The sequence below is a fragment of the Coregonus clupeaformis genome, unplaced genomic scaffold, assembly GCF_020615455.1.
Source record: "Coregonus clupeaformis isolate EN_2021a unplaced genomic scaffold, ASM2061545v1 scaf0782, whole genome shotgun sequence".
NCBI classification, from domain to species: Eukaryota; Metazoa; Chordata; class Actinopteri; order Salmoniformes; family Salmonidae; genus Coregonus; species Coregonus clupeaformis.
In genome coordinates, this window is record NW_025534237.1 from 175,001 (window position 1) to 201,819 (window position 26,819).

The 26,819-nt window shown below is 46.0% G+C and overlaps 2 protein-coding genes across 3 annotated transcripts; one reads left to right on the forward strand and one right to left on the reverse strand.

Annotated features, from left to right (window-relative positions):
* The first annotated feature begins 2,268 nt into the window (after positions 1-2,268).
* On the forward strand, positions 2,269-17,918 carry LOC121556755 (exosome complex exonuclease RRP44). 2 transcript variants are annotated; one of them, XM_041870645.2, is made up of 20 exons: positions 2,269-2,606; positions 2,873-3,030; positions 3,784-3,977; positions 4,540-4,613; positions 5,089-5,256; positions 7,139-7,414; positions 7,645-7,782; positions 8,029-8,175; positions 8,407-8,592; positions 8,702-8,803; positions 9,006-9,070; positions 9,201-9,285; positions 9,410-9,537; positions 10,134-10,220; positions 10,514-10,670; positions 15,048-15,262; positions 16,364-16,532; positions 16,870-17,028; positions 17,139-17,261; positions 17,487-17,918. In XM_041870645.2, exons 1-20 carry the CDS (start codon positions 2,388-2,390, stop codon positions 17,553-17,555), a joined length of 2,919 nt encoding a protein of 972 aa, XP_041726579.2. In that variant the 5' UTR covers positions 2,269-2,387; the 3' UTR covers positions 17,556-17,918. The 2 variants fall into 2 exon arrangements, with proteins under 2 accessions (XP_041726579.2, XP_041726580.2); XM_041870646.2 differs by having other exon boundaries at positions 8,407-8,523.
* Positions 17,919-18,002: 84 nt separating this feature from the next.
* On the reverse strand, positions 18,003-26,766 carry LOC121556772 (protein aurora borealis). Its single transcript, XM_045216736.1, has 12 exons — positions 26,706-26,766; positions 26,218-26,382; positions 25,370-25,476; positions 24,933-25,063; positions 24,505-24,615; positions 24,204-24,343; positions 24,069-24,170; positions 22,813-22,969; positions 22,036-22,581; positions 21,752-21,987; positions 21,276-21,416; positions 18,003-18,887 (listed from the first exon to the last, which is right to left on the reverse strand). Exons 2-12 carry the CDS (start codon positions 26,359-26,361, stop codon positions 18,864-18,866), a joined length of 1,839 nt encoding a protein of 612 aa, XP_045072671.1. The 5' UTR covers positions 26,362-26,382; positions 26,706-26,766; the 3' UTR covers positions 18,003-18,863.
* Between the last annotated feature and the right edge of the window lie 53 nt (positions 26,767-26,819).

Below are 26,819 nucleotides of genomic sequence, written 5' to 3' on the forward strand. Positions count from 1 at the left end.
TGTTCACCTGTTCACTATTCACCTGTTGGTGGCAGACAGGTGCTGATGATAAACATTAATTAAGTTTGGCACGAACAGTAGCTTAGCCATGCATGGTATGAGACAGTAACCTAGCCAGGCACGGTATGAGACAGTAACCTAGCCAGGCATGGTATGAGACAGTAACCTAGCCAGGCACGGTATTAGACAGTAACCTAGCCAGGCACGGTATGAGACAGTAACCTAGCCAGGCACGGTATGAGACAGTAACCTAGCCAGGCACGGTATGAGACAGTAACCTAGCCAGGCACGGTATGAGACAGTAACCTAGCCAGGCACGGTATGAGACAGTAACCTAGCCAGGTACGGTATGAGACAGTAACCTAGCCAGGCACGGTATGAGACAGTAACCTAGCCATGCACGGTATGAGACAGTAACCTAGCCAGGCACGGTATGAGACAGTAACCTAGCCATGCATGGTATGAGACAGTAACCTAGCCAGGCACAGTATGAGAATGAAGCAAACACATTGCTACTGGCAAGACGTAGGGCAACAGTTGACATACACCCACCCACACGCAGAATAGATAATGACAAATCCTAGGTCATTAAATGGCAATTGTCTTTAAATCTTGTAGCAATTGACAATGTAATAACTGCCAATAATGTAATAGCTGGTAATAATGTAATAACATTTGCATTTATAATGTCATAAATGCTGATGATGTAATAAATGATGATGATGTAATACATAGCCAATAATGTAATAACGTTATAACGCTAATAAAACTGTTGTTATTAGAAACAATTACATTATGCATTGATTATTACATTATGAAGTGGTAACAAAATGAATCATGAATAGTGTAATAACTTTAACCAATTACATTTGAGTCATTTAGCAACGCTCTTATCCAGAGAGACTTACAGTTAGTGAGTGCATACTTATGTTATGTAAAAATGTTTATACTGGCCCCCCGTGGGAATCGAACCCACAACCCTGGCATTGCAAGCGCCATGCTCTACCAACTGAGCTACACGGGGCCCAATAAAGTAACAACAACAACAAAAAACTAAATTCACTCTTTTTTATTTTTTTCATGCACATCAAGTGTCATGCTTCAGTAAAATCTGACTACACACCAAACCACATTCCTGAATCCTTATTTTATCTATATATTACTAAGGGAATGTAACTGGACAGTTCATTAAACCAGTGGACTGATGTTGGAGGGCCCATATTCATTGTTCCCAGCAGAGATAAACGGCGAGATTCAGGCATTTGAATTCCCACACGATATTACAGATAATACAGTCCCAAAATGTTGTCGCATCTACACAAGACCAGAGCATATGTAAAATAGAGCTGTGAAGGCAACTTTCTATTAAAAGGGTTTCTTGTACTGGTTGACCTGAAAAATAAAAGGTGTAACACTTCCATATGTGAGGCTCATAAGAGGACTGTAAAGGCAGATACATTAAAGTAGTGGAAAATAACACTGATTTTGGTGTGAGTGAGTGAGTGAGTGAATCGGTCAGTCAGTCAGTCTGTTAGTGAGCCCCTCTAGCAAGTCTGTTGTGGCAATATATGCACATACAAAGTGTGACTCAAGTGTCTGACACTTAATATGCCATTAAATAAAGAGAGGGATTTTCGGTTGTTATTACATTATTGGTTGAAGTCATTACACTTTTGATGAAAAAAATGTTACATAATCAACGCATAATGTAATAACTAACTGTAGTAACTATTACATTATGCTCAAAAATGTTATTACGTTATGCGTTCAGCATATTTATGACATATTATTGGCAATGTATTACATTATCAGCATTTATAAAATGTTAAATGCAAGAGTTAATACATTATTAGCAGATATTACATTATTGGCCGTTATTACATTATCAGTTGCTACAGACCTCCTTATAGTTTTCAAGGAAACGAGATGATGTATTCCATTCTGATTATGCATGCCAGTGTTTTTGACGAGCACTTGCACTGTCTCTATCACACTCTATCCCGCAAGGTGGCGGTAATGCTTCTTAACGTTGGTTTGCACACTGCCATTAAAATGAAGAAGAAAAAGAAGATGGCCGTAAAAGGTTTTACACAGAGTTGGAAAATATTAAATTATGACTTATTTAATTATCTATAATAAAATTCCCCCTAAATTGTTGCTCAAATACACACATTTAATTGATAAATGTATAAAAAGTACACAAAATATCTAGTAACTTTTACAATGGAATATGAATCAGATATGATCCGTCACAAGAAACCCCGGGAATGTCTTTATCTTCCCTCCCCCCACGTGTGTACAGCGGTCTCGGGTGGAATGTTTGTTGATGTACAGCTATAAGTAGAAACGTATCAAAATTACTGTTCTAATATATATTTATCGGAGTAATGTTGAAATCAAAAACTTTCGTAAAGAAAACCCGATCAGGCGGGATTATGAAAATAGTGCGTGAGCACTACCTGCGAGACGATATTTGGTGCGGAAGTGAAGTTTGTACTGAATGCAATCAAGAAGAGTCTGTGTTGCAGAAAGACGCTTGCATTGAAAGCAACTTGTGTTCTTTCCCCCACTATCTGCTCCCAGACACAAATGTTGTGTTGAGCCAGGTAAGTTACTGTGCAATAATGTCTAACGTAAACGTTTTATTATTTATTTTATTATTATTATTAACAAATCAATACAAAAAGTAAATGCCTAACGTAAACGCTAGCTAGCTATGCCAACCGCATCACTACAGTTTAGATGTCTGACACGCCTCTCTAGTGAAAGTGTGAACCACACTTATCTAGCTCAGGGTTTCCCAAACTCGATCCTTTCAGGTGTTACATTCTACCTTGCTGAATCAATATCAATGTCCCTTTAATGTCTGTAGATTGATATCCTGGAGGATCCCTTGATCAAGAACGTGATCATTCTGCAGACTGTACTCCAAGAGGTCCGCCACAGGAGCGCTCCCATCTACAAGCGATTGAAAGACATCCTTCATGACAAGGAAAAACGCTTTTACACTTTCACTAACGAACATCACAGGTAGAAAATAAATATGAGTTTAGCCTAGATAAGTGACTCTAGCTGTCATTTATGTTTTGTAGTGATTTAAGGGGGTGCAGCCTAACTTGGTTTTGGGGTTATCCCACCACTGACACCAATGTAGCAATTGACTGCGATAAGTTGGAGCAAGACTAAAGGCGTCTGCATGCTACCCAGCCGAGAGTTTGTGCATATATTATGACAACATTTTGTGACGTTTTTGTTTGTTTTGGACTTTGGCAAGGGTTTTCTAAACTGTTCGGGCACACATTTATTTTCTCGAAGCAAGTCGAAGGCTACGCCCCCCTCATTGCTGATTGGTTAACAGTAGGGATTCTTCAATGAAGTGCCTGTTGTCGTTCAACGAGAGACAACTCGTCCTCATGCTAAGTTTTTCACTTGAGAAATACTGCACCAAATATCCTAATCAGATGCAAAAGTGCGCAACTAAGATCTAGGCAAAAACGTCAAAATTAATGACAGATTTCTTGAGTTATCTTAGATTAATTCGGACTATTTTGAGGAAGTGTTGACTGGCTACGGCGTCTCAAGTGGACAAACAGTACTAGTGGCGCTTTTTATTCTTGTTTTTCAAGCGAAGGTCTTTTTAAGTATGCGAGCACACTCGTTCTGCTAACCGAGCTCGGCTATGCGCCAGCCGAACTGCAGCATGCTGACGCCTTAACTGTCCATCGCATTTGTGACTGATCAATGCTTTTCAAAGCCATGTATGGTTGTATTCTTCTGTTACAGAGAAACGTATATAGAGAGAGAGCAGGGGGAAAGCGCCAACGATCGTAATGACAGAGCCATCCGCGTATCTACAAAGTGGTACAGTGATCACCTGAAAAACACCCCCACGGACGAGGGGTTAAAGGTTGTTCTGCTGACCAATGACCGGGGCAACAAGGAGAAAGCAGAGGAGTCCGGCCTGCTCACATACAGATGTAAGAAACAGCACACCTCTGTTACCTTAATACACCAAGATGAGACCACTGTTCTTGTCTTTAATATCACTATCTGTTACCTCAATACACCAAGATGAGACCACTGTTCTTGTCTTTAATATCACAATATCTGTTACCTCAATACACCAAGATGAGACCACTGTTCTTGTCTTTAATATCACAATATCTGTTACCTCAATACACCAAGATGAGACCACTGTTCTTGTCTTTAATATCACAATATCTGTTACCTCAATACACCAAGATGAGACCACTGTTCTTGTCTTTAATATCACAATATCTGTTACCTCAATACACCAAGATGAGACCACTGTTCTCGTCTTTAATATCAAAATATCTGTTACCTCAATACACCAAGATGAGACCACTGTTCTTGTCTTTAACCTTAATCACAATATCGGTTACCTCAATACACCAAGATGAGACCACTGTTCTCGTCTTTAACCTTAATCACAAGGTCACAGTACTACATGTGTTAAACATGTCTACTACATGTGGACTTTAGAAGAGACCGTCTTCATCCATCCTCTGTTCCACACAGGTGAGGAGTACGTCAAGAGTCTGATAGCCAACCCTGAGCTGGTGGATCGACTGGCGTTGACCAACGATGACAAGGTAACTAATATCTGCAGCAATATCACATTTACACAAATGTACTTTCTACAGCAGCCATTTAGATTCATAAAGAAAGTTAGATCTGCGTATTCATAGAGAAAGTTAGATGTGCATATTCATAGAGAAAGTTAGATCTGCATATTCATAGAGAAAGTTAGATGTGCATATTCATAGAGAAAGTTAGATGTGCATATTCATAGAGAAAGTTAGATCTGCATATTCATAGAGAAAGTTAGATGTGCATATTCATAGAGAAAGTTAGATCTGCATATTCATAGAGAAAGTTAGATCTGCATATTCATAGAGAAAGTTAGATCTGCATATTCATAGAGAAAGTTAGATCTGCATATTCATAGAGAAAGTTAGATCTGCATATTCATAGAGAAAGTTAGATCTGCATATTCATAGAGAAAGTTAGATCTGCATATTCATGGTTATTCATTAAATTGATCCCGTTCACCCCTCCTCCCCCCAGAATGAGATCACCAGCAGTAAGGTGATGTTCCCGGAGCACCTGCCCCTGTCTAGGATCCAGTCTGGGATTAAGAGTGGAACCTTCCAACAGGGAACGTTCCGGGCTAGCAGAGACAACTACCTGGAGGCTACTGTGTTTGTCCACAGAGAAGGAGATGACAGTACAGAGGTCAGTGCTCCTGAAGCATAGCTCATGTTATTGTGTGGATTCTGGGCTTGCAGCCTGCCATAGAATTATGGAACATTCTTGAAGTCCTCCAAGATTGCTGAATATTTCCTCATCTTTAGTTAACTCCTCTGTTCATGTACAGTGGGGAAAACAAGTATTTAGTCAGCCACCAATTGTGCAAGTTCTCCCACTTAAAAAGATGAGAGGCCTGTAATTTTCATCATAGGTACACGTCAACTATGGTGGTCCTCTGTAGCTCAATTGGTAGAGCATGGCGCTTGTAACGCCAGGGTAGTGGGTTCGATCCCCGGGACCACCCATACGTAAAAATGTATGCATACATGACTGTAAGTCGCTTTGGATAAAAGCGTCTGCTAAATGGCATATTATTATTATTATTATTATTATTACAAAATGAGAAAAAAAAATCCAGAAAATCACATTGTAGGATTTTTAATGAATTTATTTGCAAATTATGGTGGAAAATAAGTATTTGGTCAATAACAAAAGTTTCTCAATACTTTGTTATATACCCTTTGTTGGCAATGACACAGGTCAAACGGCCACTCCAGGACCTTGAAATGCTTCTTACGAAGCCACTCCTTCGTTGCCCGGGCGGTGTGTTTGGGATCATTGTCATGCTGAAAGACCCAGCCACGTTTCATCTTCAATGCCCTTGCTGATGGAAGGAGGTTTTCACTCAAAATCTCACGATACATGGCCCCATTCATTCTTTCCTTTACACGGATCAGTCGTCCTGGTCCCTTTGCAGAAAAACAGCCCCAAAGCATGATGTTTCCACCCCCATGCTTCACAGTAGGTATGGTGTTCTTTGGATGCAACTCAGCATTCTTTGTCCTCCAAACACGACGAGTTGAGTTTTTACCAAAAAGTTCTATTTTGGTTTCATCTGACCATATGACATTCTCCCAATCCTCTTCTGGATCATCCAAATGCACTCTAGCAAACTTCAGACGGGCCTGGACATGTACTGGCTTAAGCAGGGGGACACGTCTGGCACTGCAGGATTTGAGTCCCTGGCGGCGTAGTGTGTTACTGATGGTAGGCTTTGTTACTTTGGTCCCAGCTCTCTGCAGGTCATTCACCGTGTGGTTCTGGGATTTTTTCTCACCGTTCTTGTGATCATTTTGACCCCACGGGGTGAGATCTTGCGTGGAGCCCCAGATCGAGGGAGGTTATCAGTGGTCTTGTATGTCTTCCATTTCCTAATAATTGCTCCCACAGTTGATTTCTTCAAACCAAGCTGCTTACCTATTGCAGATTCAGTCTTCCCAGCCTGGTGCAGGTCTACAATTTTGTTTCTGGTGTCCTTTGACAGCTCTTTGGTCTTGGCCATAGTGGAGTTTGGAGTGTGACTGTTTGAGGTTGTGGACAGGTGTCTTTTATACTGATAACAAGTTCAAACAGGTGCCATTAATACAGGTAACGAGTGGACAGAGGAGCCTCTTAAAGAAGAAGTTACGGGTCTGTGAGAGCCAGAAATCTTGCTTGTTTGTAGGTGACCAAATACTTATTTTCCACCATAATTTGCAAATAAATTCATTAAAAATCCTACAATGTGATTTTCTAAATTTGTCTGTCATAGTTGACGTGTACCTATGATGAAAATTACAGGTCTCTCTCATCTTTTTAAGTGGGAGAACTTGCACAATTGGTGGCTGACTAAATACTTTTTTTCCCCACTGTACCTTGTTTGGAAAGCAAGTTATCAACAGTATTATTTTGTGGAGTGGAGAATGTTTTGATGCTGTTCTGAGTGCCAGCTGGTGAGATGGGGATGAGTGATTGATTGGATGGGAAATGTAAACAAAGCAGCGTGGGTTACCATGGTAACACTTCCTCTTCCTGTCCCGCCCCTCAGGTTCTGATCCAAGGCCTACAGAACTTGAACAGGGCTGTCCATCAGGATGTGGTTGCTGTGGAGATCCTGCCTCTGAACCAATGGGTGGCTCCGTCCTCTGTGGTGCTGCAGGACGAGGGGCCCAAGGAGGATGATGTCACAGAGGAGGAGGAGGCAGAGTTGAAGAGGGGTCCGTCTGGGGCGGAGTCACGGAAACCCACAGGCAGAGTGGTGGGCATCATCAAGAGGAACTGGAGACCCTTCTGTGGCATGCTCTTCCTGTCCCAAATCAAAGAGGTAACTAGCCTAACTAACGTCACCTCACTCTGCTCTGTCAATCAGTAAATCCACCAAATCCTTCAGAAATCGTACATGAGTATTTCTTCATATAGATGCATATACCACCATGCTTTGGTTTCTCTTGTGATTATTTGTTGTCTGTGGTACTTGTTTTGTGCTAACGAATGTGGAGAAGACCAAAGATATCTCATAGTTAGTGGTCTCTTATACCCCTTCCTCCTTCCCAGGCGACCCGTCACCTCTTCACCCCAGCTGACCGTTGTATCCCCAGGATCCGCATCGAGACCCGCCAGGCGGCCACGTTGGCAGGACAGAGGATCATGGTGGCTATCGACGGCTGGCCCAAGCACTCCAGATACCCCAATGTACGTGTCCGTCCCAGGTGCTCTTTATTGCAGTTGGGCGGCTCAGATTATCGGATATCATAATCGGTTATCCGTGCCTGGAGAAGTGTATGGTGTACATGAGATGTGCAGCGCGACTGCAGTAAAGAGGACCTGGAACGCACCTCAGTCAGAGTCAAACACTGATCTCTCTTTCTCTCATTGAGGGACTAGCAGAGACTAGACACCATTCTCTCCTCACCCTCCCTCCCTCTCTCCTTCTCTCAGGGTCATTTTGTTCGTAGCCTGGGCAGTGCAGGGGACAAGGAGACAGAGACGGAGGTGCTACTGCTGGAGCATGATGTCCCACACCAGGACTTCTCACAGGCCGTCCTCAGTTTCCTCCCCAAGATGCCCTGGAACATCACAGAGGAGGTAACTGCACCGCACAGGGGTCCTGTTATGGTGGCCATTTTGTGTCAAGACATATATCAATGGTTGTTAGCTGGTGGCTACGTTGTTGTAGCTATACCAATCAACAATTTGGTAACACTACTTACTGTTGGTATAATGCATTATGGCGTGGTTATAATACGTTATAAAGGCTCATAACATGCTTATAACAGGTAATAATGCATCCCTAAACCTTATTTCCCCTTCTCTCAGGACATGGCTGTGAGAGAGGACCTGAGGAACCTGACAGTCTGCAGTGTGGATCCTCCTGGCTGTACTGACATAGATGATGCTCTGCACTGTAGAGACCTGCCCAATGGGAACCAAGAGGTGGGACCCTGCTGGACTAACACACAGTTTACCACAACGTTTTATTTGATGGATGAATGTTTGGATGAGGTAACATAATCCATTTTGGATGAGGTAACACAATCAATTGAATTGGTAATAGGATGGAACAGAATTGAAAGTTGAGAAGTCATCATGCGTGTTTCTTTTTGGGTTGAAGGTTGGTGTCCACATTGCTGATGTGAGCCACTTCATACGGCCAGGCAACACCATGGACCTGGAAGCAGCTAACAGAGGGACTACAGTCTACCTGACTGGAAGGGTAGGAGCCCACCTGTACCATCACATAGGAACCTTGATGAACCCTAGCTAGCTCTTTTGGTGCATCTTAAATGACACCCTATTCCCTATATAGTGCACTACTTTTGACCAGAGCCCCGGTAAAGTAGTCATATAGGGAATAGGGTGCCATTTCAGAAATACCTGAGTCTTTTGTTGTTAACACAGCTGATTGTCTTCCACAGAGGATCGACATGGTTCCTGAACTGCTGAGCTCTAACCTGTGTTCCCTACGGTCCAATGTGGAGAGGTCAGTACTGTAATACCTCTTTAAGACAGACGGTATCATACTTGCTTTTTTTGTCATCCTTCAACAACAAAAAAAGTGTATTTGTTTATTTTTAAAGCCATTAGTGATGTTCGTGGTCTCCTCTCTGTAGGCTGGCCTTCTCTTGTATATGGGAGATCAACGACAAGGCTGAGATAGTTAAGACCAGATTCACTAAAAGTGTCATCAACTCCAAGGTAGGGGGAGAGTAAACTCACGCATTTGACAATGTAAGAGTTGTGATTGAGACAATGTAAGACTTACAATTTCCCCTCAGGGATCAATAAAGTTGATTGAATTGAATGATTATTCTTCCTCCAGGCCTCCCTGACGTACGCTGAGGCCCAGATGAGGATTGATGACACCAACATGAATGATGACACCACCAAGAGCTTACGAGGCCTGAACAGACTAGCCAAGATCCTGAAGAAACAGAGGATAGAGAAAGGGTAAGAGGTTACGAGGCCTGAACAGACTAGCCAGGATCCTGAAGAAACAGAGGATAGAGAATTGGTAAGAGGTTACAAGGCCTGAACAGACTAGCCAGGATCCTGAAGAGACAGAGGATAGAGAATTGGTAAGAGGTTACAAGGCCTGAACAGACTAGCCAGGATCCTGAAGAGACTGATAGAAAAGGGGTAAGCAGTTACGAGGCCTGAACAGACTAGCCAGGACCCTGAAGAGACTGATAGAAAAGGGGTAAGCAGTTACGAGGCCTGAACAGACTAGCCAGGACCCTGAAGAGACCAAGGATAAGAGGTTACGACTAGCCAGGACCCTGATGAGACAGAGGATAGAGAAAGGGTATGTGACTATGTGATGTCTGTAGTTGATAACCTTTCCCCCAACTGTTGAAAGAGATGAATCGTTAGAACTGTGGCAGATTGATGTATTCCAAAAGTGATTAGTTGGTTGATGGATTGATTGTTTATTGATCTCGTTGCTAGTCTCATTAATCTATATGTTTACTCTGTTTGGAATGTATAAATACATGTCTTTGTAGGTGCTCTAACTCTAACATGGTGGTTTCTGTTCTGTGTTTCAGTGCGTTGACTCTCTCCTCGCCCGAGGTTCGCTTCCACATCGACAGTGAGACTCACGACCCCATAGACCTACAGACCAAGGAGCTCAAGTACGTTGTTAGGCTTTTAGAATATAGAATTTAAAATAAGGTTCTATTCATGGTGCTTGAAACCCTGCTGTCGTTTTGACCCTGACTAAAGTGGTTTAAACTTCACGTTCGACTGAATTTACATGAATATTGTCAAGCTTTTGTGGCCTGTCAAAGCATCATTCTGTTTCCAGTTTTACATTGTCACTTGGTCATAAAACCCAGCAGTAGATCTGTGCCTCTGCTCATAGACTTAACTTGATGTCCACGCTGTATCGGTGTGTTCAAATTCAAATAACTTTATTGTTCCCCAGGGAGACCAACTCGATGGTGGAGGAGTTCATGTTGCTGGCCAACATCTCAGTAGCTCAGAAGATTTATGATGAGTTCTCAGAGTGTGCTCTTCTCAGGAAGCACCCCGCCCCTCCTCCATCTAACTATGACATCCTCAACAAGGCTGCCAAGTCTAAGGTACATCTATATATTCAGACTGACTAGACAACATCTAAAACAAGTCTAAGGTACATCTATATATTCAGACTGACCAGACAACATCTAAAACAAGTCTAAGGTACATCTATATATTCAGACTGACCAGACAACATCTAAAACAAGTCTAAGGTACATCTATATATTCAGACTGACCAGACAACATCTAAAACAAGTCTAAGGTACATCTATATATTCAGACTGACCAGACAACATCTAAAACAAGTCTAAGGTACATCTATATATTCAGACTGACCAGACAACATCTAAAACAAGTCTAAGGTACATCTATAGACCAAACAGCTAGCTAAAACAGTTTAAATAAGACTGTTCCTATCTGGGTCGAAGGACCAACAATAAAAAGGACTGACATGTCCCCCCATTTCCCTATTATCCCAGTTTCTGACATGGATGTAATGTAGCCCTAACATTGTCCCCCCCTGACATGGATGTAATGTAGCCCTAACATTGTCCCCCCCCCCTGACATGGATGTAATGTAGCCCTAACATTGTTCCCCCCCTGACATTGATGTAATGTAGCCCTAACATTGTTCCCCCCCTGACATGGATGTAATGTAGCCCTAACATTGTCCCCCCCCAACATGGATGTAATGTAGCCCTAACATTGTCCCCCTGACATGGATGTAATGTAGCCCTAACATTGTCCCCCTGACATGGATGTAATGTAGCCCCTAACATTGTCCCCCCAACATGGATGTAATGTAGCCCCAACATTGCCCCCCAACATGGATGTAATGTAGCCCTAACATTGTCCCCCCCTGACATGGATGTAATGTAGCCCTAACATTGTCCCCCCCCCTGACATGGATGTAATGTAGCCCTAACATTGTTCCCCCCCTGACATGGATGTAATGTAGCCCTAACATTGTTCCCCCCCTGACATGGATGTAATGTAGCCCTAACATTGTCCCCCCAACATGGATGTAATGTAGCCCCAACATTGCCCCCCCCAACATGGATGTAATGTAGCCCCAACATTGCCCCCCCCAACATGGATGTAATGTAGCCCCAACATTGCCCCCCCCCCTGACATGGATGTAATGTAGCCCTAACATTGTCCCCCGACATGGATGTAATGTAGCCCTAACATTGTCCCCCCAACATGGATGTAATGTAGCCCCAACATTGCCCCCCAACATGGATGTAATGTAGCCCTAACATTGTCCCCCTGACATGGATGTAATGTAGCCCTAACATTGGCCCCCCTGACATGGATGTAATGTAGCCCTAACATTGTCCCCCCTGACATGGATGTAATGTAGCCCCTAACATTGTCCCCCCAACATGGATGTAATGTAGCCCTAACATTGTCCCCCCTGACATGGATGTAATGTAGCCCTAACATTGTCCCCCTGACATGGATGTAATGTAGCCCTAACATTGTTCCCCCTGACATGGATGTAATGTAGCCCCAACATTGCCCCCCAACATGGATGTAATGTAGCCCTAACATTGCCCCCCCCCCCCAACATGGATGTAATGTAGCCCTAACATTGTCCCCCCCCTGACATGGATGTAATGTAGCCCTAACATTGTCCCCCCCAACATGGATGTAATGTAGCCCTAACATTGTTCCCCCCCTGACATGGATGTAATGTAGCCCCAACATTGCCCCCCAACATGGATGTAATGTAGCCCTAACATTGTCCCCCCAACATGGATGTAATGTAGCCCTAACATTGTCCCCCCAACATGGATGTAATGTAGCCCCAACATTGCCCCCCCAACATGGATGTAATGTAGCCCTAACATTGTCCCCCCAACATGGATGTAATGTAGCCCTAACATTGTCCCCCCCAACATGGATGTAATGTAGCCCCAACATTGCCCCCCCCAACATGGATGTAATGTAGCCCTAACATTGTCCCCCCCTGACATGGATGTAATGTAGCCCTAACATTGTTCCCCCCCTGACATGGATGTAATGTAGCCCTAACATTGTCCCCCCCAACATGGATGTAATGTAGCCCTAACATTGCCCCCCAACATGGATGTAATGTAGCCCTAACATTGTCCCCCCCCCCAACATGGATGTAATGTAGCCCTAACATTGTCCCCCCCCCAACATGGATGTAATGTAGCCCCAACATTGCCCCCCCAACATGGATGTAATGTAGCCTTAACATTGTCCCCCCCTGACATGGATGTAATGTAGCCCTAACATTGTTCCCCCCCTGACATGGATGTAATGTAGCCCTAACATTGTCCCCCCCCAACATGGATGTAATGTAGCCCTAACATTGTCCCCCCCCTGACATGGATGTAATGTAGCCCCTAACATTGTTCCCCCCTGACATGGATGTAATGTAGCCCTAACATTGTCCCCCCCCCAACATGGATGTAATGTAGCCCTAACATTGTTCCCCCCTGACGTGGATGTAATGTAGCCCTAACATTGTCCCCCCTGACATGGATGTAATGTAGCCCTAACATTGTTCCCCCCAACATGGATGTAATGTAGCCCTAACATTGTCCCCCTGACATGGATGTAATGTAGCCCTAACATTGTCCCCCAACGTGGATCTAATGTAGCCCTACCATTGCCCCCCAACATGGATGTAATGTAGCCCTAACATTGTCACCCCCCCAACATGGATGTAATGTAGCCCTAACATTGTCCCCCCCCCAACATGGATGTAATGTAGCCCTAACATGTCCCCCCCCTGACATGGATGTAATGTAGCCCTAACATTGTCCCCCCAACATGGATGTAATGTAGCCCTAACATTGTTCCCCCCCTGACGTGGATGTAATGTAGCCCTAACATTGTTCCCCCCCAACATGGATGTAATGTAGCCCTAACATTGTCCCCCCCTGACATGGATGTAATGTAGCCCTAACATTGTCCCCCCAACATGGATGTAATGTAGCCCTAACATTGCCCCCCAACATGGATGTAATGTAGCCCTAACATTGTCACCCCCCCAACATGGATGTAATGTAGCCCTAACATTGTCCCCCCCCCAACATGGATGTAATGTAGCCCTAACATGTCCCCCCCCTGACATGGATGTAATGTAGCCCTAACATTGTCCCCCCAACATGGATGTAATGTAGCCCTAACATTGTTCCCCCCCTGACGTGGATGTAATGTAGCCCTAACATTGTCCCCCTGACATGGATGTAATGTAGCCCTAACATTGTTCCCCCCAACATGGATGTAATGTAGCCCTAACATTGTCCCCCCCTGACATGGATGTAATGTAGCCCTAACATTGTCCCCCTGACATGGATGTAATGTAGCCCTAACATTGTTCCCCCCAACATGGATGTAATGTAGCCCTAACATTGTCCCCCCTGACATGGATGTAATGTAGCCCTAACATTGTCCCCCCAACATGGATGTAATGTAGCCCTAACATTGTCCCCCCAACATGGATGTAATGTAGCCCTAACATTGTCACCCCCCAACATGGATGTAATGTAGCCCTAACATTGTCCCCCAACATGGATGTAATGTAGCCCTAACATGTCCCCCCTGACATGGATGTAATGTAGCCCTAACATTGTCCCCCCCAACATGGATGTAATGTAGCCCTAACATTGTTCCCCCCCTGACGTGGATGTAATGTAGCCCTAACATTGTCCCCCCTGACATGGATGTAATGTAGCCCTAACATTGTTCCCCCCCCCCAACATGGATGTAATGTAGCCCTAACATTGTCCCCCCCTGACATGGATGTAATGTAGCCCTAACATTGTCGTCCCCCCCCTGACATGGATGTAATGTAGCCCTAACATTGTCCCCCCAACATGGATGTAATGTAGCCCTAACATTGTCCCCCCCCAACATGGATGTAATGTAGCCCTAACATTGTCACCCCCCAACATGGATGTAATGTAGCCCTAACATTGTCCCCCCAACATGGATGTAATGTAGCCCTAACATGTCCCCCCCCTGACATGGATGTAATGTAGCCCTAACATTGTCCCCCCCCCCAACATGGATGTAATGTAGCCCTAACATTGTTCCCCCCCTGACGTGGATGTAATGTAGCCCTAACATTGTCCCCCCTGACATGGATGTAATGTAGCCCTAACATTGTTCCCCCCAACATGGATGTAATGTAGCCCTAACATTGTCCCCCCCCCCGACATGGATGTAATGTAGCCCTAACATTGTTCCCCCCCTGACGTGGATGTAATGTAGCCCTAACATTGTCGGTCCCCCCTGACATGGATGTAATGTAGCCCTAACATTGTTCCCCCCAATATGGATGTAATGTAGCCCCTAACATTGTCCCCCCCCCGACATGGATGTAATGTAGCCCTAACATTGTCCCCCCCCCCCTGACATGGCTGTAATGTGACCCTGACATCATCTCCCTCCTCCCCCAGGACTTGGTGATCCACACGGACTCGGCCAAGGCTCTAGCTGACTCTCTGGACGCGGCCCAGGTGGACGGCTTCCCTTACTTCAACACATTGCTGCGTATCCTAGCAACACGATGCATGATGCAGGCTGTGTACTTCTGCTCCGGGATGGACAGTGACTTCCACCACTATGGACTGGCCTCTCCCATCTACACCCACTTCACATCACCTATCAGACGGTGAGAACACACACTTTACCTCGCCCTCCTGTCTGGTCCACACACCCCCTCTACTCCTTTCTCCTGGCTGGTCCACACACCCCCTCTACTCCTTTCTCCTGTCTGGTCCACACACCCCCTCTACTCCTTTCTCCTGTCTGGTCCACACCCCCTCTACTCCTTTCTCCTGTCTGGTCCACACACCCCCTCTACTCCTTTCTCCTGCAGGTCCACACACCCCCTCTACTCCTTTCTCCTGTCTGGTCCACACCCCCTCTACTCCTTTCTCCTGACTGGTCCACACACCCCCTCTACTCCTTTCTCCTGACTGGTCCACACACCCCCTCTACTCCTTTCTCCTGACTGGTCCACACCCCCTCTACTCCTTTCTCCTGGCTGGTCCACACCCCCTCTACTCCTTTCTCCTGTCTGGTCCACACACCCCCTCTACTCCTTTCTCCTGTCTGGTCCACACCCCCTCTACTCCTTTCTCCTGTCTGGTCCACACCCCCTCTACTCCTTTCTCCTGTCTGGTCCACACACCCCCTCTACTCCTTTCTCCTGTCTGGTCCACACACCCCCTCTACTCCTTTCTCCTGGCTGGTCCACCCCCCCTCTACTCCTTTCTCCTGGCTGGTCCACCCCCCTCTACTCCTTTCTTCTGGCTGGTCCACACACCCCCTCTACTCCTTTCTGGTCCACACACCCCCTCTACTCCTTTCTCCTGTCTGGTCCACACACCCCCTCTACTCCTTTCTCCTGTCTGGTCCACACACCCCCTCTGCTCCTTTCTCCTGTCTGGTCCACACACCCTCTACTCCTTTCTTCTGGCTGGTCCACACACCCCTCTACTCCTTTCTCCTGTCTGGTCCACACACCCCCTCTGCTCCTTTCTTCTGGCTGGTCCACACCCCCTCTACTCCTTTCTGGTCCACACACCCCCTCTACTCCTTTCTCCTGTCTGGTCCACACACCCCCTCTACTCCTTTCTGGTCCACACACCCCCTCTACTCCTTTCTCCTGGCTGGTCCACACCCCCTCTACTCCTTTCTCCTGTCTGGTCCACACACCCCCTCTACTCCTTTCTCCTGTCTGTTTCTGATGTTATTGTAACCTCTACAGATACTCTGACATCATAGTGCATCGGCTGCTGGCTGTAGCCATCGGAGCAGACAGCACCTACCCAGACCTGATGGACAAACACAAGCAGTCTGCCCTCTGCAACAACCTCAACTACAGACACAAGATGGCCCAGTACGCACAGAGAGCCTCTGTAGCCTTCCACACACAGGTACTGGACTGACCTGACACACTAACCTGTTAGAGCGACTAGCCTTCCACACACAGGTACTGGACTCACTCACACAAACTATTTAACCAGGAAGTCCCGATGAAGACGAGAGACCCATTTTACAAAGGGGACCTGGGTCACATTCATTAGCGCACTGTAGCAAAATGCTTTGCAACGGAAATCGAAAACTAGCATTTCTTACTGGTCATTTGTGGGTAGTCCCTCCCGGTTTCCGTCAGTTTGATGATGATTGAATAAGACCATGGCCTAGATGGCAGATGTGCTACTGAGTCTGAGGAGCTTATGGACTGTAGTGATAATGGATCCTTTCCTCCAGCTGTTCTTCAAGAGCAGAGGCATCCTGAACGAGGAGGGATTCATCCTGTTTGTGAGGAAGAACGCCATCATCGTCCTCATCCCTAAGTTTGGTCTGGAGGGAACAGTGTTCTTCGAGAACAAAGACAAACCCAGCCCCAAACTGATCTTCAACGAAGAGGTACCCTCGCTGTGTGTCAGAGAGAAAATGTAAAGGAATTTTCTTGTGTATGCCTCAACTGTAACTCTCTGTGTGTGTGTGTGTGTGTGTGTGTGTGTGTGTGCGCACAGGCTCCTAGTCTGACGGTGGAGGGTCACTCCTTCAACATGTTTGACAAGGTCAAAGTGACCATCAGTCTGGACGCGTCCAACGTCCAGCACCAGAAGATCAGGATGTCCCTGGTCGAACCTGTGGTATGTTTGTGTTGTTTTGAACTTACTCAGGTCCCAGTCAGTTTCAGAGATCCTGGGGAATCTACATGTCATACTATGGTGGTCATTTCCATGGAGTTATGAACTCAAAACTATGTCCAGGTAACAGTATGTGTCAGATGCTGTAAAATAGCCTTCTAATGTCATGTCAATCACTCATTTCAGCTACTGGTTGGACATGTAACTAATATTGTTGTTGTGTTCTAGATCTGTGGAGTGAGTGTTGCGCCGTCTGAGCCCGAACCAGAGGCCAAGAGAGCTAAACTGGACCGCTGACTAACGCCATCCTCAGAATGAAACCTTTCTCTTAGCTCAGTTTTGAGTTATTTTAAAATGTTAAGCTTTTTTTCTACATGACAAGCACAGAACATCCTGTGGTTAATATGGTTATGATTTTAAAACCTTCAGTCATAGAAACATTCAGAAAACCTTTTTTTCCCCCCTTGACCTATAGAACGTCAACCTTCCAGATGAATGTTATTGAGATGACAGTAACCTGTAGAATGGGGTGATGTACTGTGCCATGATTATAATGGATTTCTATTCCTGACCCATGGGGTTTGTATGGACTATTCTAGAGGGAGTGTTACCTTGTACAACTCCCAATAAATGTCTTGGTTTTAACCAATGGTCCTTTTCGCACCTCGTTGGCTCTATTTCATGATTGGAGTAGATGCATTTAATTGAACTGTAGCCACGCCCAGACATCATGTTGCCAGGGAAACTGAAGAGTAGCCCAGTTGTACATTATTTAATGTGGCTCTGATCTAGTCAGAACTGTACATCCATTTAATAACACCATAAAACATGTCATTTCATCAGCTCTTCAGAAGGCAGATGGTGGCTGTTTAAAAGGGGAGCTCTGCAGTCAGAAATATTTCTAACAATTTACAATAAAAAAAAATCATTTATCACATTTGCGAGGTACCTCAATTACAAATCACATCCCCGTAATTGTTTAACAATTGTTTATCAAAAATCGAAAAATGATTAATATAAATGCGAAATTCACAATCAACAAGAGTATAAATACATACAGTACATAACAACTGAACGTCAAGTTTCATCAGTCCCTTGTTCATGTCAACACTAAGTTATCCAAAATGGCACCCTTTTCTCTACAGAGTGAACTCTATAGGGACACACCTAAGTGAGCACGGTTCAACTCCATTAAGAGGGCTAGCTAGCGCCAATATGAATTCATTTCAAGGTTCATTTGTGCAAATTCAGCAGCGATTGATGGCATTTAAAGTTCTCACTTAGCCAGGGGTGTATTCAGTACACCGATTCTGTTGCAAAACGTTTAGTCTTGCTAAATGTTTTCTAACAAACGATTACTCCAAACAGAAAGCGTTACGCAACGGAAATGTGTTTCTATTGGACAAATTCAGGTAGGTCCCGTTCCGTTCCTAGAGTAAACTGTTTCCGTTGCAAACCGTTTTGCTACAGAACCCGACCAATGAATACACCCGACATGACTGCTTTAAATGTTGCAACAAATATATGGGATGACATCATTTTAGGCTTCAGCAGGGAGGTTAAAGGTGGGTGGGGCTTCCTTGTGTTCTCTTCCAATCAGCTCACTCAATGGTGTTGAGGAAAAATAGTCTGGAAAACAAAAAAGTATACGTGTGTATGTGCGTCTTCATTGTACCACGTCAATCATGGCTTACCAGTGTGTGAACTCAAATAAATGAAATCCAGTCCAATTCTGGTGTCAGAGGAAAGCCCTGAAAATGGTCAAAGACTCCAGCCACCCAAGTCATTCTCTCTGCTACCGCACGGCAAGCGGTACCGGAGTGCCAAGTCTGGGACCAAAAGAGTCCTGAACAGCTTCTACCCCCCAGCCATAAGACTGCTGAACAGCTTCTACCCCCCAGCCATAAGACTGCTGAACAGCTTCTACCCCCCAGCCATAAGACTGCTGAACAGCTTCTACCCCCCCAGCCATAAGACTGCTGAACAGCTTCTACCCCCCAGCCATAAGACTGCTGAACAGCTTCTACCCCCCAGCCATAAGACTGCTGAACAGCTTCTACCCCCCAGCCATAAGACTGCTGAACAGCTTCTACCCCCAGCCATAAGACTGCTGAACAGCTTCTACCCCCAAGCCATAAGACTGCTGAACAGCTTCTACCCCCCAGCCATAAGACTGCTGAACAGCTTCTACCCCCCAAGCCATAAGACTGCTGAACAGCTTCTACCCCCCAGCCATAAGACTGCTGAACAGCTTCTACCCCCCAGCCATAAGACTGCTGAACAGCTTCTACCCCCCAGCCATAAGACTGCTGAACAGCTTCTACCCCCAGCCATAAGACTGCTGAACAGCTTCTACCCCCAGCCATAAGACTGCTGAACAGCTTCTACCCCCCAGCCATAAGACTGCTGAACAGCTTCTACCCCCAGCCATAAGACTGCTGAACAGCTTCTACCCCCAAGCCATAAGACTGCTGAACAGCTTCTACCCCCCAGCCATAAGACTGCTGAACAGCTTCTACCCCCCAGCCATAAGACTGCTGAACAGCTTCTACCCCCCAGCCATAAGACTGCTGAACAGCTTCTACCCCCAGCCATAAGACTGCTGAACAGCTTCTACCCCCAGCCATAAGACTGCTGAACAGCTTCTACCCCCAGCCATAAGACTGCTGAACAGCTTCTACCCCCCAGCCATAAGACTGCTGAACAGCTTCTACCCCCAGCCATAAGACTGCTGAACAGCTTCTACCCCCCAGCCATAAGACTGCTGAACAGCTTCTACCCCCCAGCCATAAGACTGCTGAACAGCTTCTACCCCCCCAGCAATAAGACTGCTGAACAGCTTCTACCCCCCCAGCCATAAGACTGCTTAACAGCTTATACCCCCCCAGCCATAAGACTGCTGAACAGCTTCTACCCCCCAGCCATAAGACTGCTGAACAGCTTCTACCCCCCAGCCATAAGACTGCTGAACAGCTTCTACCCCCCAGCCATAAGACTGCTGAACAGCTTCTACCCCCAGCCATAAGACTGCTGAACAGCTTCTACCCCCAGCCATAAGACTGCTGAACAGCTTCTACCCCCAGCCATAAGACTGCTGAACAGCTTCTACCCCCAGCCATAAGACTGCTGAACAGCTTCTACCAAGTTACTATTTCCCTTTTAATTCTTTGCTGATTTTTCTTCCTTTGTAACTCTGCGTTGTTGGGAAAGGGCTCGTAGGTAAGCATTTCACAGTAAAATCTACACCTCTTGTATTCGGCGCATGTGACAAATACAATTAGATTTGCACATATGGTGCTATTTGTAATTATGCACTTTGGTTTAGTGTGCTTTCTAAGTGTGTGTAGAGGTACTCCAGGTCTGGTGTGGGTTATGTTACCTCAGTCTTAGTGTGTCTAGTGTGGGTTATGTTACCTCAGTCTTAGTGTGTGTCTAGTGTGGGTTATGTTACCTTAGTGTGTCTAGTGTGGGTTATGTTACCTCAGTCTTAGTGTGTGTCTAATGTTACCTCAGTCTTAGTGTGTGTCTAGTGTGGGTTATGTTACCTCAGTCTTAGTGTGTGTCTAGTGTGGGTTATGTTACCTTAGTGTGTCTAGTGTGGGTTATGTTACCTCAGTCTTAGTGTGTGTCTAATGTTACCTCAGTCTTAGTGTGTGTCATGTTACCTTAGTGTGTCTAGTGTGGGTTATGTTACCTCAGTCTTAGTGTGTGTCTAATGTTACCTCAGTCTTAGTGTGTGTCTAGTGTGGGTTATGTTACCTTAGTGTGTCTAGTGTGGGTTATGTTACCTCAGTCTTAGTGTGTCTAGTGTGGGTTATGTTACCTCAGTCTTAGTGTGTGTCTAGTGTGGGTTATGTTACCTCAGTCTTAGTGTGTGTCTAGTGTGGGTTATGTTACCTCAGTCTTAGTGTGTGTCTAATGTTACCTCAGTCTTAGTGTGTGTCATGTTACCTCAGTCTTAGTGTGTGTCTAGTGTGGGTTATGTTACCTTAGTGTGTCTAGTGTGGGTTATGTTACCTTAGTGTGTCTAGTGTAAGGGAAGACCTCGTCTGGGATGTGTGCTGCGTCGAACGACTCCTTACTCTGGCTGTCTGAACTCATGCCATCTATCAGGCTGGCGGTGGCAGTGCCAGCGTATGTGTTGTACCCACTGTCCACCTACACACAGAGCAAGCAGTCAGTTAAAATTCAATAAAAACATTGGAAAATAAGTGCCTCTCCCCCAGTGATTAACATGTTAATCAAAAGTCAAACAATAATTAAGTGATCCGTTTGTGTACATTCAACCAAACAGTGCAATTTCTTTTTCAAAAACAGAGTCAAATTTAACTTACATTTCAGTGTAACTATTCCTCATTTTTTGATAAACATGCCTAGAAAGCTTGAAAATGCCTTTTCTGAAATGTAAAACTGGTGGACAGCTTGTTGCTTTAGAGGTCTAGTCTGTTGTGATTGGAGCGGTTTAGTTAGTAGACTCCCCTCATGATACACACCTGCATGCTGTTGTCATAAGGGATGCTGCTTCCTTCAGCTAGCAGAGACACAAACATATGAGACGCCTCCGCTGCCAACACACTCGCCCCCACACGGGAGCTGGTCAACCGGACACCAACAGGAGTCACACCTCCTTCCTCCTCTTCCTCAGGGAGTTCCACTTCCACCTCGCCGTTCTCCTCCTCCTCCTCCATCTTCACTGAGTCTGACAGAGGCTGGCCATCCCCGGACCCCCCTCACACAGCCTCCCCGGCCCCAGCAGACCCTCACTGGTCCTGGGTACACACTGCAGCGGGGAGCCCAGCTCCATGGGTGGTAGTGGAGTAGAAGGACAGATGTTCTCCTGGTCCAGGAAGGAAGGGTTGGGGGAGATCGTTGGGGGTGAGGCCCAGCAGCGGGCTCGGAGTCTGAGCTTGGGGTTGTCCTGGGTCTGGCCCGGGAGGGAAGGGTTGGGGGAGATCGTTGGGGGTGAGGCCCAGCAGCGGGCTCGGAGTCTGAGCTTGGGGTTGTCCTGGGTCTGGTCCAGGAAGGAAGGGTTGGGGGAGATCGTTGGGGGTGAGGCCCAGCAGCGGGCTCGGAGTCTGAGCTTGGGGTTGTCCTGGGTCTGGTCCAGGAAGGGAAGGGTTGGGGGAGATCGTTGGGGGTGAGGCCCAGCAGCGGGCTCGGAGTCTGAGCTTGGGGTTGTCCTGGGTCTGGCCCGGGAGCTGCAGCGGGGAGCAGAAGCGGATGGGGGAACAGCCGTCTACGTAGGGGCTCTCTGTACAGGAGTTCATGTCCATGTCTAGGGGAACACCTTCGGGGGTCACGAAACTCAGCTTCTTCCTCTCTCCTAGACAGGAAAAACAATCACAGCAAAACTCAAATAACATTGATACCTTTCACCTAATGATTTGATTCAACAGGTTGAGGGCTGTGAAAGACTGTGAATCTGCACAGACATATTCAATCAGTGTCCACAGATAATGTCTCCAAAGGTTTCAGGTTTATGGTATAACAGAACATTTAAGACACAATATGCCAATAAGGACATAAAAACACCTCTTTAAAAGGACTCGTATACCTGCTATGGGTGTCTGTGTGAACTGTGGTCCGATGGGGGACAGGGCGGGGGACTTGAAGCCCGCAGGAGAGGACCGCTCAGGGAACTGGGGGCTGGTGACACTGCCCAGGCTGTAGGTTCGGTGACGACCCTGGATCGGGCTGGACGACAGAAGACCCTTAAATGGAGAGAGAGGAAAACAAGCGGTTCCACCTTTATTTGAAATCCTTTGTGATTCTTCCTCACAAACAGATTCCCTCCTAGAGGTTTTACACAGTACCACTTTAGAAGGAATATAGCATCTGCTAGCAGGGCTGCCCTGTTCCTGGAGAGCTACCCTCCTGTAGGTTAACTCCAACCCTGTTCCTGGAGAGCTACCCTCCTGTAGGTTAACTCCAACCCTGTTCCTGGAGAGCTACCTTCCTGTAGGTTTTAACTCCAACCCTGTTCCTGGAGAGCTACCCTCCTGTAGGTTTTAACTCCAACCCTGTTCCTGGAGAGATACCCTCCTGTAGGTTTTAACTCCAACCCTGTTCCTGGAGAGCTACCCTCCTGTAGGTTTTAACTCCAACCCTGTTCCTGGAGAGCTACCCTCCTGTAGGTTAACTCCAACCCTGTTCCTGGAGAGCTACCCTCCTGTAGGTTAACTCCAACCCTGTTCCTGGAGAGCTACCTTCCTGTAGGTTTTAACTCCAACCCTGTTCCTGGAGAGCTACCCTCCTGTAGGTTAACTCCAACCCTGTTCCTGGAGAGCTACCCTCCTGTAGGTTTTAACTCCAACCCTGTTCCTGGAGAGCCTCCCTCCTGTAGGTTTTAACTCCAACCCTGTTCCTGGAGAGCTACCCTCCTGTAGGTTTTGACTCCAACCCTGTTCCTGGAGAGATACCCTCCTGTAGGTTTTAACTCCAACCCTGTTCCTGGAGAGCTACCCTCCTGTAGGTTTTAACTCCAACCCTGTTCCTGGAGAGCTACCCTCCTGTAGGTTTTAACTCCAACCCTGTTCCTGGAGAGCTACCCTCCTGTAGGTTTTAACTCCAACCCTGTTCCTGGAGAGCTACCCTCCTGTGGGTTTTCACTCCAACCCCAGTTGTAACTAACCTAACCCAGTGAAAACCTTTTGGATTGCAGCTCTCCAGGAAAAGGATTGGCAGCCCTGTGATAATAGCAACGCATGCTTAGAACCATAGCAACAAACCACACTTGCTAGCATGTTTCACTTAAACTGTAACTATACACACTGGTCAGACCTCATTGACATTGAATAGTGGCACACTTACAGTGGAGGGGGTCAGGGCAGACATGCCAGACAACAGGCAGGGCAAAGGAGAGGCGCTCATTGGTGAGAGGAAATCTCTATCCCCTCCCCCTTCTCCCCCAGGGGGCTCTCCCTCCCCTCCTCCTCCTCCTCCTCCTCTCTCTGGGCTGGGGGGGCTGGAGGACTCTGAGCCGCTCCCGTGGCCGTCCAGAAACAACTTCCGTCTCAGAGACGAGGAGCTCAGGCTCTCCTGAACCTGATCGTGCTGAGACGCCTCCTCCGATCTGTAGTACTCTCCTGGGGTGGGGGAGGGACGGGCAAAACACACACAGAGACAGACAGGTTAATTGTGAGACCTGATAAGGTGTCCTGGCAGTCTGGTAATATCTGCACAGAGATCAATATTATGTGTATGGAGTGTTCACTCGAAGAGCACTGACTGAAATGTAAAGGTGTACCTAATATTTTGTCCAGCTGGAAGTCCACAGGTAAGGACAGGACTGTCTGGCAGCCTACTGTGGTCTTTTTAGTTGGTAGTGGCTCTTCTAGTATCTGTGGGGACATGGAGCCTGAAGATAGAAACATTGACTCATTTAACCTCCATAGAAATGGCTGAACATTACATTTACATTTTAGTCATTTAGCAGACGCTCTTATCCAGAGCGACTTACAGTTAGTGAGTGCATACATTTTCATACTGGCCCCCGTGGGAAACGAGCCCACAACCCTGGCGTTGCAAGCGCCATGCTCTACCAACTGAGCTACACAGGGCCTCATAAGACAGTCAGACAGTTATTCAGGAAACACAAAATAAAACAACAGTATAATGAATGTGTATGTGTGTAAGTGAAAAGCAGCTCTACTCGAACTCATTGGATTCACTTACTCTTCCCAAAGTGCATCTGTGCTGATTTCTGTTTGCTTGCTTGTTCGGTCCATGGTGAAGGCACAATGGCGCCATTCGTGAAAAACTGCTCGATAGCATTCTGACGTTTCTCCTCGATGTCAGTATCGATCCTGGATAGTTTCAAAAAACAAAGCTGTTACCAGATCAATAAACCAATACCTCCAACCTCTCAACAGCAGTTGTATTTCAAAGTGCTCTCCATTTGTCTTGCGTGCATTGTAAACCTTAACCTGGTCAGAGTTCCTCACCTGGTCTGACTGAGGTACATGGACAGGTTACTAGTTCCTCACTGGGTCTGACTGAGGTATATGGACTGGTTACTAGTTCCTCACCTGGTCTGACTGAGGTATATGGACTGGTTACTAGTTCCTCACCTGGTCTGACTGAGGTATATGGACTGGTTACTAGTTCCTCACCTGGTCTGACTGAGGTACATGGACTGGCGGTGGATATCCTCAGCGTCTATGTGCACAGGGAGCAGGCTAGACATCTCATCTATGTCCCATTTAAACTTGGCTGGTGTCTGAAAACAATGATCAACAAAACATTAAGAATAGAGATTCAATACAAGGTAGTGATTGAAGGAACGTCACCAGGTGGCTCCATAAAAGGGGTGATAACGTTCACAAGAGGACAATGACAGGACTTCTGAAGGAGACAAACATGTTAACTGACTTGGTGATCATGAGACAAGGTCAGTTGTTGTCCTTCAGGCTATTGAAGTGGGGGAACTATACAAGACCAGACCACAAATATACACTGTGTACAAAATATTAGGAACACTTACTCTTTCCATGACAGACTGACTAGGTGAATCCAGGTGAAAGCTATGATCCCTTATTGATGTCACTTGTTAAATCCACTTCAATCAGTGTAGATGAAGGGGAGGAGACAGGTTAACTAAGTTTTTTCTAAAGCCTTGAGACATGGATTGTGTATGTGTGCTATTCAGAGGGTGAATGGGCAAGACAAACGATTTAAGTGCCTTTGAACGGGGTATGGTAGTAGGTGCCAGGGGCACAGGTTTGAGTGTGTCAAAAACTGAAACGCTGCTGGGTTTTTCACACTCAACAGTTTCCCATGTGTATCAAGAATGGTCCACCAACTTGACACACCTGTGGGAAGCATTGGAGTCAACATGGGCCAGCATCCCTGTGGAATGCTTTCTACACCTTGTAGTCCATGCCCTGATGAATTGAGGATGTTCTGAGGGCAAAAGGCAATGCAACTCAATGTTTTGTACACTGTGTAGGTTTACACTTACAGCTCCAGAGGACTTGGAGGACTTGAAGACAGAGGGGCTGGGGACCACGGATTCTTGCAGGCGATGGTAGTCGTTGGGGCTCTCGAAGGGATTATGGATAGCTGGCCTCCCTGGAGTCTCAGGAGTGATCTGGAGATCTCCCATAGTCTGACCACAAACCTGAACCTATTGATGCAGGAATTCAAACATGAATCAGCTTTGATCCAGTATAAATAGTATGCTATCAAAGATCACCAAGTACTAGAGAAAACCAAACAATTACTGTAATACTACCTAGAGAACAAACCTTACTTACATGAAAGTGTAGCTAGCTAGTTATCTAACGTTAGCTAAACTAGCTGGCTGTTGGTCCCACAATCTAGTACATGCTTGCTATCCCAAACATTTCGTTAAATGCCTAGCTAGTTAAGGATTTAGCAACTATTCTGAGAGGATAATTTGATCGATCTATTCGATATGTTATTTGATATTGGAGCCTTGATACTTACAGCAGCTGCAGAAGTCTTCAGCACAACTAAAATAAGTTCCTGAGTCAGTTGTTTCAAACGTTTATTTCAATTTCCCACAACGCCCATTGGCCAATAGACATTGTCAGGAAGTGC